This window comes from Psammomys obesus, unplaced genomic scaffold, assembly GCF_907164565.1.
Source record: "Psammomys obesus unplaced genomic scaffold, mPsaObe1.curated_primary_1811, whole genome shotgun sequence".
Taxonomy (NCBI): domain Eukaryota; kingdom Metazoa; phylum Chordata; class Mammalia; order Rodentia; family Muridae; genus Psammomys; species Psammomys obesus.
In genome coordinates, this window is record NW_026596166.1 from 1,135,798 (window position 1) to 1,147,891 (window position 12,094).

Consider the following 12,094-nt stretch of genomic DNA (forward strand, 5'->3'; position numbering starts at 1 on the left):
ACTCACTGCTCCCAGGTTCCCATAGGAACAGAGGGGCACATTTGGCCATTTAAAACCTTAACAGTGTATGGTGAGAAAGAAACACAAAGGGGTTTTCTGGGCTCTCAGCTTTGGCTTCTCATAGATGTTTCTCCATTTCCCATCTGGCTGGGAATACCATAGAATGTAAAACATAGATTGGGTTTGATGGTGTGCACTCAAGAGGCCGAGGCAGGAAGATAGCAGATTCACAGGTCAGCCTGAGCTACATATACATAGTGAGGCTTTGTCTCAAAGAAAAGGAAAAATAAATGCAGGAGAGACAGTAGAAAGGATAAGGCTGAAACAAAGTGCTGGCCCCAACTCTCTTGGAGTCACTATCCTGGCCTGAGCCCACAGCATCCTGAAAGGCCCCTAATTCTCAGCAGTCTGTGTATGTCTCCTATTTGTAAGTGAGGGCTTGCCACCTTTGCCTTGGGATGTACCTGAACCTGACAATTGCTATTTAACGAAATGTTACTTTGCTGCTTGCTGCTTCTACAGGATAGACCAGTAGCTCCAGGAACATCATCTCCCATGAGATCTGATTTCTTCTGTCTGCTCTCCTTTCTCCCTGTCCTCATCCTTTACTGCCATCTCTTCAGCTTGAAAACGAGTTCCCTTTGAGAGAGCCAACCTCTTCACACCCCTGTTGGTCCTCTGTTTCCCTGAAAACCTACACAAAGCAAAAGGGGTTTGTTTTATAGGCAAACCGTGAGAGGATAGGGCAAATTCTTTTTCCCCCCCGCAAAGCTCTATATTGAGGTAAATCTTCGGGGTGTTGCTGTTCATGGTCAGCCCTTATGGGGAATATATGGTAAAGAAAGGTGTCACCAGTCTCCCTAGGAGGAGATTGATAGCCCAGGAGGAGAGAAAGGAAATAAAGATAAAGGAGTTCCCAAGATGTGGAGACGAAAATTTTTTTTAAAGATTTATTTATTTATGTCATACATGTACGCATGACAGAAGAGAGCATCAGATCCCACTATAGTTGGTTGTGAGCCACCAGGTAGTTGTCTCTTTTTTGTTTGTTCGTGTTTGTTTGTTTGTTTGTTTGTTTTTCAAGACAAGGTTTTGCCTCTGCCTCCCGAATACTGGGATGAAAGGTATTTGCCACCACTGCCCAGTTGACAAAACACTTTGGAAAGAGGAATTTTTCTCATTTGGGATAATCTCAATAGAGATTATGTTTGAACTAGATTTTAACAAGTGGTGGACTTCAAGAGAAGGGCAGAAGGGGGCACCTTTGGAGTACCTCCAATTTCATTTCTCACTTTTCCTTGATGGATCCTACATTTACTCTGCCTCTAGTCTTTAAATTAAAATTTTTAACATTAAAATTTTAATACATAAAATTGTTTGAGCATTTTTCATACATGTATGTCTGTGTGCCACATGCATGCCTGGTACCTCCAGAGGTCAGAAGAAGACATTGAATTCCCTGAAACTGGAGTTATAGACCATATTTGGAGCTGTCATGTGAGAATTAAACCTGGGTCCTTGGGAATAGCAGCAAGTGTTCTTAACCACTGAGCCATCTCCAGCCCCAGCTTTGCTGCAGTTTTGAATGGTTGACTTTGAGCTAAAGAAATAGTTTTGTATATGTTTGAAATGGTTCTGTGCCAGGATAGTAGGAGTCAGTAACTCTGATGGCCAGCTTACACATTTTGGTCTTAGAGCTTCCTGGCTGTGGGGTTCAGCCACCAAATTAAAGAGAAGGCAGCATGCCTATTGCTGCCCAGCTATAGCTTAGGTAGTTTTATCACTATCTCAACTGTAGTTGAGAAGTAGCAGCTTTCCAGGGTAAAGACATTTACTTAGGACTGTGGGAAGTGGTGGGACTTGTGTTCCTGCTACTCTGTACTGCTCAAACAAACACTGACTGTTTTGCTTTGAATCTTAGGACTACATTAGGACCCATCTAATTCAGTGTTTAGATGAAGGAGGCACGCCTCAACCAGGTCACCAGTTAGCTAGGAATTCACATTCCCAAGTCTCCTGCCTCTTGATCCAGTCTTATCCTATTACCCCAAACTTCAGGAATACACAGTTTAGCTCAACTTGACACCTTCCCAAGCCAAAACAAAACTGACCTTTAATGTTGTGATTTTCATTCCTGAAGAGAAAATATGGGGGCTGGGAGATTAGAACTTTAATAATGGCTTGTCAGAGGGCTGGAGAGATGGCTTAGTGATGAAGAGCACTGGCTGCTTTTACAGAGGACCTGGGATCAATTCCCAGCATCCACATGGTGGCTCCTAACTTTCTGCAATTCCAGCTTCAGGGGATCTGACTACCTCTTCTGGCCTCCAAGGTGGGCAAAACACCCATATATATAAAATACAATTTTAATTTTAAGGTGGTTTATGAAGTAGGCTACCTAAAATAAGATTTTAATTTTAAAAAGTAGCTTGTAAAGTAGTTAGGCCGTTTCTGTTAGCAGAGTGGATTTCTATGAAGGTTAGATTTGTCTTCATATTAGGGACGGTGGCTAATTGCATTTTGTTTTTTGTAAACTGGGGAAATAAAACACTTGGCTCAGTATTCAGATGAGACCTGCAAAGGCAGCCTAAGGTGGTCAGCTTTTGAACCCTTTAGCTCCTTTCCTAAGTCACCAAACTCTTATTTCCTCAGAAATCTGTTTGCAGATGGTCATCTGTAGTTGGAGCCTTGTGCTACCTAAGCCTTTTCCAAGCATTGGCTCTTTCAAAGAATTTGAATGTCCCTCAAACAAAACCTTTGCTCTCTGCTGCTTGCTTTACCCTTATTATATGTTACTACATGTTACTAAACCTGTCTCATATCTACTGACCCCTCTGAGTTAATAATGCATGATCTTAGTATCTGTGACTTAATGAGTCATAGTTTCTTCAAGAGTCAGTCTTCAGAGTCAACCCTGTTCTGGAGGTATCTCTTGGACACACTGAAGTTTAAGACTTGCTGCTTTCAAGTTCCTGAGTGAGAGTTTGAAGCCAGAGAGGGGAAGACACTTGAGTTGTAGATAGGAAACAAACTGAAAGAAGAACAAATGTAGTTGCTGGCTGAGGAGAAGTAGCTAGCCTTAGGTGTCATCAGCTTCCTGTGAACTGGAAGTCTTTCAGAGAGAGCACCACTTGGGGATTGCTGAAGCATGGGTGGTAGGGGTAGGCCTCGGGATGTTTCCTAGGAGGTAAATGTGTTCTTAGCTTTGAGAAAGCATAAGACACTGTTCTGAGTTAGATGCCATCTAAAGATAGGCACCAGCCTGTCAGGCATGAAAGTGACTGGACTTTCATTGAGATGCTATGGCTATGGGCTGGTAGCTGAATTGCTCTGTGCTGCTCTGTGGACCTGACTGCCAGTCAGATGGAGTTAATTGTTCTCGTTTGCAGCAACAGCTTACTTACCTTGAGCTTGATCTTGCATAAGTTAACACAATTGTACGGCTCGGCTTTTGAGTCAAAACACCTGACTTTAAAATTCTAGTTTTGCTACTTTCTAGCTGTAAGTGTACATCCTTGACTGGGCAGGGCTGGGGGGGGGGGGGCATGAAGACAGATGACCTGGTAAGGAATGGGGCTACAGTCACCCCTCTGAGGACAGTGTCTTGCCTCTTCCTGAAGCTAGGAAAATTACCTTTGAAGCAAGCCAGCACTCCCTGGGTAAGAGAACCCAGTTTCCTGGGTAACTGATGCCACATGGCCAAGAGGGAAGTGCAGTGTAGGCAGTTGTCTATTCTTGTCAAGCTCCAATGAGTAATTCTCATTGGTTAAAAATAGAATATTGCTGTTTGGGAAAAGTGGAGCTATAGGCTGAAATCTTCTTAGGGTGGGTGTGTGGTTGATTGATTGGTTTTGTATTTTAGACAGGGTCTCACAAAGTAGCCCTGAAACTTAACTGTGCAGACCAGGCTGGCTTTGAACTCACAGAGACCTGCCTGCCTCTGCTTTCCGAGTGTGCCATCGTGCCTGACAAGGTGTATTTTCACTGTGGAAAAAGTCTTCTCTGCATAGCTTCAATTTTCTGAGGGTTTTTAAATCACCTAATATTCAAGTCATCTTCCACACCTCCTCTTAGATTAAGGTTATAATTTCTAATATATTGGCAGAAAACTTAAGGGGGAAGAGGCAACGTGGGTATCCTTGGCCTAAAGACATCTGGATACAAGTCTAATTCTATGCTCTACACTGCTTTTGCCCACCTGTGAAAGCCTCACTTTTGATATACATATAATAGGACCCAGTCTACTAGAGAGCTTTTGTTGTTTTGGGGGCAGTGGGGGGGGGGGTTTGTTTTGTTTTGTTTTGTTTTTAGACAAGTTGTGGCTTTGTAGCTCAGGTTGGCCTTGTGACCCTCCTTTCTCAGCCTCCCAAGCGCAGGTATTACAAGAGTGTGCCATTGTACCTAGAAAGAAAATACTTAAAGAAAATACTTTTAAAGTTGCTCTGTGGCTTTAAAATTCAGACAGGATGTCTGGGAGGGCCTCTTTAGTGGTCTTTCCTACGGCCAGCTATCCAACACTTCCCATTCAATGGTTGCTTTTGTCTTTCATCTTCTGTGTAGATCTGGAGCCCGTACAAGCAGCCAGGATGCACAGGAGACCTCGATGGTCGGATTGAAGATGATTCCCGATGCCTCTACACCCATGAAGAGTACATCAGCCTTGTATTGAACAGTGGGAGTGGCCTGTCCCACGACTATGCTAACCAGTCAGTCCAGGAAGACCCCCGGATGATGGCTTTCTTTGACTCTTTGGTGCGGCGCGAGATCGAGGGCTGGAGCTCCGACTCAGACAGTGACCTGAGCGAGAGCACTATCCTTCAGCTGCATGCGGGAGTCAGTGAGCGCTCCGGCTACACTGACTCTGAATCCTCAGCCTCACTGCCCCGCTCCCCACCTCCGACGATAGATGAGTCTGCCGACAACGCCTTCCACCTGGGGCCCCTGCGTGTCACCACCACAAGTGCAGTAGGGTCAACCCCAGCAACACCAACATGTGAGGATGCAGCCTCTCGACAGCAGCGCCTGTCTGCTCTGCGTCGCTATCAGGACAAGCGCCTCCTGGCCCTGTCCAACGAGTCTGATTCTGAAGAGAATGCCTGTGAGGCTGAAATGGACACAGACCTCTTTCCTCGGCCACGGTCGCCCAGCCCTGAGGATGGATCCAGCAGTTCCAGCAGCTCCAGCAGCTCGGAGGATGAAGAGGAACTGAACCAACGCCGAGCCACCACCCGACAGCGAAATGCAATGCGGAGGCGACAGAAGACATCCCGGGAAGAGCGGCCCAACGCTCCAGTCAAGCCCACGAACACCTACATTGGAGAGGACAATTATGACTACCCCCAGATCAAAGTGGATGACCTCTCCTCCTCCCCAGACTCTTCCCCCGAGCGGAGTGCTTCCACTCTGGATATTCAGCCAAGCCGGGCACCACCGGCTGCCAACATGGAATCAGTTGAGCGAAAGATTTATAAAGCTTACAAATGGCTCCGATACTCCTATATCTCTTACTCGAATAACAAAGATGGAGAAACCTCCTTAGTGACAGAGGAGGCAGATGAAGGAAGAGCAGGAACCAGCCACAAAGACAACCCAACTCCTTCTTCCAGTAAGGAAGCCTGTCTAACAGATACAACCCAGAGGAACCAGGAACTGCTCTCTGAAGGCTGCAGCAAAGATGCCTGTAAAGAAGGGACTTCCACTAGAAACCCCAGCAGTGGCGCCAGCCATGAGCACAGCAACCATCCTTGGGCAGAGGTGCCAGAGGACACCTCTCAGGACACTAACAACAGTGGCCCTCTAGAACATGCTTTTGAAACCAGGAAGCTTAATGGAAAGGCCCTGAGCAGTCGGGCTGAGGAGCCACCCTCTCCTCCGGTCCCCAAGGCATCTGGCTCCACTCTCAACAGTGTATCTGGCAGCTGTCCCAGGACCCAGTCTGATGACAATGAGGAGAGGAGCCTTGAAACCCTCTGTGCCAACCACAACAATGGACGCTTGCACCCCCGACCCCTTCATCCCCACAACAATGGGCAGAACTCTGGGGAGCTGGAGACAGGGGCCTACTCTTCCCCAGGACACCCAGACACTGACCATGACAACCCATCCCTGACAGGAACACTTCTACACAAAGATTGTTGTGGGGCTGAAATGACCTGTGAGACCCCAAGTGCTGGAATGAGAGAGGACCCCACTGACCCCTCAGCCATGGACAGCAGCAAGGTTGTTCATGGCCACAGTGCCCTCAAAAGGCACCGAATTGAATTGGAAGACACAGATTCAGAGAATTCCTCCTCAGAGAAGAAATTTAAAACATGATAAATACAAAGGGAAAACAAAAAGCTACAAAAAGTAGCCTTACAAAATAGTTTTTCTTGTTTAGTGAACACAGAGGAAAGGAAAAAGTATTAAAGGCACATAAACCGGGGGCCTGAACCGTGTCTGCTGCTGCTCCCTTCTGTTCATCACTCACCAGTGGGTCAGAATGTCTTCCTGGCAACTGCCTCGTGCTCTGCTGAGAGGGGGAGACTCCTAATGGCCCTTCTCTAGTGAGGTGTGAGCATAGCAGTCCTGTGCAGGTTCTGTGACAACGGGCCCTTCTTGGGACATTAGGCTTTGTGTGTGTGTGTGTGTGTGTGTGTGTGTGTGTGTGTGTGTGTGTGTACATGCCCACTGCACATGTGGGCTTGTTGTCTAGGATACCTTTTAGCTGTCCATCAGCAAAGACGTGTGGGTCTGTAGCTTTTGCCATCTCACTTGTTCACTGTTCACATGACATGGTGTCCTGGTCCTAACGAAGAGTGTCTCTTAGGTCAGATTGTGCTGCAGTGTATTGTAGATTTATGCTAGCAGAAAGGGGGGCCGAATGGAAAGAGGCCTGCTTTCAGTTAATTGGTTGTGCTGAAGAGGAAAACATGGCTCCTTTCTTAAATGCTCCATGTTTTCTCCATTAACACATCACTGAGCATTCACCGTGGCTCTGAGTAGAACATTGTCCATGCTAACGAGAGGTTGACGCTAGGTTGACATTCTGATGATGTCGCTGTTTGCAGAAGGGGTAGAGCTACATTCTGTGCTGTGAGGTGCCATCCAGTGACTAGTGGATAACACACTTTAATCATCTAGGTGCTGGGTTTCTAAGAGGCACTCAAGGCCGGCAGGTGCTTCCTTGGCTCCAGGTAGGGGAGTCCAGGCGTACTGAAAGAAGCAAGGACCGCTTGGGAGACCTCTTCACTTTAATAAAATGGCTGGTGGAGGAAAGCTAATGAGTTGTAGTGCAGAGCAGACCAGGTGGTACTTATTTTACTCCAGCGCTAATCTGTCAGCCATTGGGTCTGGCACCTTCCCTCAGGCTTGGAGTTGTCAGAGGCTGTGGGGTTCTACCTGAGCTTTGCAGGGTGGTAACATCTCTTAGGAGACAGAGAGTATGGAGTGACAAATCTCCTGAGTCCCGGAAGACAGTGTGTTCTGTTGAAGTAGATAACAGTGGAGAGAAGAAAATATCAAATCTCCAGTGTGTAATGGTGATTGTAGTCCCTGAAGGGTTGTGCAAGACAAGAAGACCTAAGGATGCCCAGAAGTCTTGTTGGTATAGGTGTTAAAAGCAGGAGGAAGAGAGAATGGTGGAACTGTGGATGCAAAGGTGCTAGACAGCTGGAGGCTGGCCGGAACTGGCATTGGGAGGACTTAGCACAAGGCAGCTGTGTCCTTACTGACCCAGCATCCCTTTCTGAGGAGGACCTGTCCTATTGGAATGGAGCCAAGAGAAGACCACCTGTGGAGGCTGAAGAATGGATGGCTGTCAGTTTTGGGAGCCAGGGCTCTTATAAAAGGAAGGTGGTTGGTAAGAACCAGGAGGCCATGTCATCTTTCTGAGCTTTGCAGAAGGGAGATGTGCCTAGTATCTGTGTGATGTAGCTGAGGTGTGGACGCACGGTTTGAGAAGGAGAGGAAGGTGCCTGAGTAGGGCGGGATGCATAGTCAGCAGCTGGACTCTTCCTGGGGAGGGACAGTGATTCTGTAACCAACGCTAGAATTACTTTAGATTTGTAATCAAAATGGTTCTATGATTTCTCTTTTGACTATTCACAAATAATTGTAAATTCTGGTTTTATAAGCCCAAGTCATTTTACATTTGCTTTTCCAAAATTATTAAATTGGAATTTTTAATTCTTTATATACAAAAAAAAGTTATAACCACTCAGTGTGTGTCTCTCTTCCCCTTAGTTCAGCATACCTGGTTCTTCTATTCTGTTTTACACAATATCTTCCTGGAGGAAAAAGAAAACAAAATTAGCTATTAATTAGTTTCCAAGTGCCAACTGTAGTCTTTAATGCTAAAAGCTGTCTATCTCATTTGGGTACTCAAATAACATTCAAAAAAGAGTTCATTTAGTTTGTAACTGTAGACACTGAGAAAGGTCATCCTTTGAGGGTGCTTTCCATCCTTGGGAGAGACTTCCAGCACCATAGGTTTGAGTTGTCAGGATGTGGGCCCCAAAATACCCACCAGAGGTGGAGAGAAAGGGATGCTTCTTTTAGCCACTCCACACTCGTTTCCAGAGGTCCAGGAACTACTTCAAAGGTCCCTTTGCCTAAAGCATTGTAGAATCCAGGCCTCCCATATTGAAAACATAGTTTAATCCCCAAATTCTTCCGTGACAGTGTTTTTCCTAGCAGGCGAGGGCACTGATCAGGCTAAGAACTCCTGGAAGTGCCTCTTAAGGACTTTTTTTCCTGCACCGTGTACATATGTTTTAAGTGGCAGGTCCAGGTAGTGAAACTGTTTCTCATCCCTTTATTTCTCACCTGGTTTTGTAAATGATTCTCAACCGATAAATGAGTTCAATGAGTTGTTGGCTTGAGGCAAATGAAGTTTGCAACTGTGCTGATTTAATAGGAGTCTTGTGTTGTCTGTCAAGGTGCCTTCCTCTGCTGAAGCCTTACCTCCTCTCAGCCCTGCCTCTTCTCACCCAGCAACGCTGACTCTCTGTGTATATGCAAATAAACCTATTAATCACTTCTCCCCGGCTTCCTCTTCTCTTCCTGGGAAGACTTGGTTGCTTAGACACCCTCTTCCTTTATTTCTTTGCTGTTTTAATTCCTGCCCGGTTGGAAACTTGATTTAAAGTCACATGAAAGACTAGAAGACAAATCCCATGTCTGACAATGGTCATGTCACTTCTAGGTATTGAGACAAAGGTCACATCTGACAATGAAAGGAAAGGTAGGGGAGGCTGTGTCCACTTGGTCTCCTTTCCCAGACTTGAAAGATCCTGGAACTGATATTTTTATGAGTTGGAATTTCACATTGCAGCAAAGTACCACCACAAGCCCCACCCCAACTATGTTTTCTGATACCATGATGCTTTTCATGACATCTTAGGTTACAAACTTTAAAAGAGAACAGAGGCTGGGTGGTGGTGGCACATGCCTTTAATCCTAGCACTTGGGAGGTAGAAGCAGTCAAATCTCTGTAAGTTTGAGGCCAGGCTTGTCTACAAAGTGAGTTTCGGGACAGCCAGGACTACACAGAGAAACTCTGTCCCAAAAAAACCAGAGAGAGAGAAAGACCAGTGAAAAATAGCAAAACTCATGTTATTCCTATAAAACAACTGAAACATTTCTATCAACCAATACTCTTTGTCGGGAAAACACTTCCAGGGGAAACCTATTCTTCCCTTACACCCTGAATACAGCTGTATACAGTAGTATACCACGGGGGATAAACCAAGGTGCCATCACACTCCTGAGGCCTGGGTTTGTCCCCAGTAGCCGGATAATTAATGGCTTTTTTTTTTTTTTTTTTTTTTTTTTTCTTGGAGGGTTTAGTTTTTTTGGTGGTAGTGTTGGGGGGGGGGTGTTAATTTATTGTGTTTTGCTTTGGAGGCAAGATCACAGTCTCATAGTACAGCCCACGCTAATCTCACGCTGTTGACAATCCTGCCTCAGTTTCCAATGTAAGCCACCATTCCCTGCTTATATTGTTTTTAGGACAGGGTTTCACTAACTAGCCTATAATCCTGTTTCAGCCAGGGTACTGGGATTGCAGATGGATACACTCCATGACACCTAGTTCTAGAGTAATGGCCTTTGGCAAGCTGTGTAACTCTCTCTAGTGGGGTTATTCCAGTCAAAATGGTCATTTGTCCTTGAGCATTCATACTAGGAGGAAATAACGAGTTTGAGCTGTATCTCAGTGCTCAGGAGGCACAGAACCCTTCCACACATTGTAGACCAGACTGGCTACTAACTCACAGAGATCCACTTGCCAGTCTGGTCTACAAAGTGAGTCCAGGACAGCCAGGGCTACACAGAAAAACACTGCCTCAGGAAATAAAATTTAAAAAAAGAAAAATAACATGTTTGAATAAACAAAGTTTCATTGTCTTCAAAGATCAGTGCTTCAGACAGTATAAGTGATAATCCAACCCATCTAGATTCTAGTTGTATCTCATCGCTGGTAGGTAAGATGCCTCTTGGAATGGAAACTTAGAGAAGACTGTACAAGCGGGGGGGGGGGGGGGTCACTCAGCTCAGCTCACAATGTGTGGAAGGGCTCTGTGGAGCCTGTCCTGTGGGGAGGTCGTAATCCAGCATTTCAAATGGCCTACGTTGGGAAATGACTCCTTGCTGAGCCCATGAGCTGTTCCTGTAGCAGTACTGCTTTCCTTTCCCTTTATCTGCCTGTCATTTTCTCCACTAAAGTGAGGGAAAGACAAACACTAAGGTATCCCGGTACCCAAAAGAGCCCTTGGAGAGGAGAGAATAGGTGTTGTCTAGGGAACTTGAAAGGGAAGACATCTGGGGGTTTAAATTTTTTGAAAGAGTCTATAGTGGAAGCAGTGGTGAGTTAAGTAGAGTCAACAGCTTTCTGGATCCCTGTGCTAGCACCCAACATGCTAATTAGGGGATGGCACTCAATGCTATAGTGCTTGCCTGCTAGGCCTGAAGCGTAGCTGGGGCTGATATCCAACACTGAAACGCAACAAACACTAAACAAAACCTTCAGATCTATTCCCACATTTATCGTTGAAGTCACTAGAAGTGTAAAGAAACTCCTAGAATCAATAAATACCATAAAAATGGAAGAGGAGACTATGATAACAATACCAGCATAGATAAACATGGTGAGTGTGTGTGTGATGGTGATTGGCAGGATTCCACAGGGTAACATACAGAATTCCACTTGACTTTGTGTTTTAGTTGGTTTGTTTGGGTTTTTGTTTGTTTGTTTTTCGGTTTTTCAAAACATTGTTTCTGGACTTGCTCTGTAGATCAGGCTGTCCTCGAACTCACAGAAATCCACCTACCTCTGCTGGGATTAAAAGCGTACCAGTACACCTGGCTTCTACTTGACTCTTCCTGACTGGTTAGTGACTATTGAAGGCTTGCCTCTACCTTTTTATTTCCCTTACCCTTATTAACATTTACTTTTATTAATTATGTGTGCAGGTCAGTGCAGGTGCCTGCTGAGACCAGAGTCATCAGACCCACCTAGAAGTTGAGTTTACAGGTGGTTTTGAGCCACCTAATACAGGTGTTAGAAACCAAACGTGGGTCCTCTGCCAAAGTAGTATGCACTCCTAACTAGAGCTATCTCTCTAGCCCCCATCTTATCCTCGCAGTATCTCAAAGTCAGTGCTTTCAAACATTTCTGGGCACTCCAAGACCCCACCTTAAATAACCACAGGTCATTTCCTTTCTTCCTTAAAGACCTGTGAGTGTAAATAGCACTCAACTCTCACAAGAAGCGTCTCCTACACTGGTTCTGAGTGAAGAACATGAGTCTGGCAACTCCCCCATACTCTTGGGAACTGTCAGATAGGTTCCTCAACTCTTAAATGTATCCCTTCTGTTCTGGAACCTTGGATCAGAGGGCTCTTCAGATTCTACTCAACATCATTTTTGAGACATCTCTGTAGAGCCCAGCAGAGCTGGTCAGAGAGCCAAGATCTTTCTCAAATATACAACTGCTCAGAGCCTCAAGCTTCTCAGTGTGTGTGTGAGAGAGAGAGAGGGAAGGAGAGAGGGAGAAAGAGAACCAACATAGAATATATATATATATATATATATATATATATATATATATATATAT

The 12,094-nt window shown here is 45.4% G+C and overlaps 1 protein-coding gene across 1 annotated transcript in view; it reads left to right on the plus strand.

Moving 5' to 3' along the window:
• Positions 1–9,021, plus strand: part of Dcaf5 (DDB1 and CUL4 associated factor 5) — a 71,455-nt gene extending 62,434 nt beyond the window's left edge. The window contains exon 9 of the mRNA XM_055595309.1: positions 4,561–9,021. Within this exon, the coding sequence (XP_055451284.1) occupies positions 4,561–6,315 (1,755 nt within the window). The 3' untranslated portion in view covers positions 6,316–9,021. The remainder of the gene's footprint in view (positions 1–4,560) is intronic.
• Positions 9,022–12,094: the final 3,073 nt, after the last annotated feature.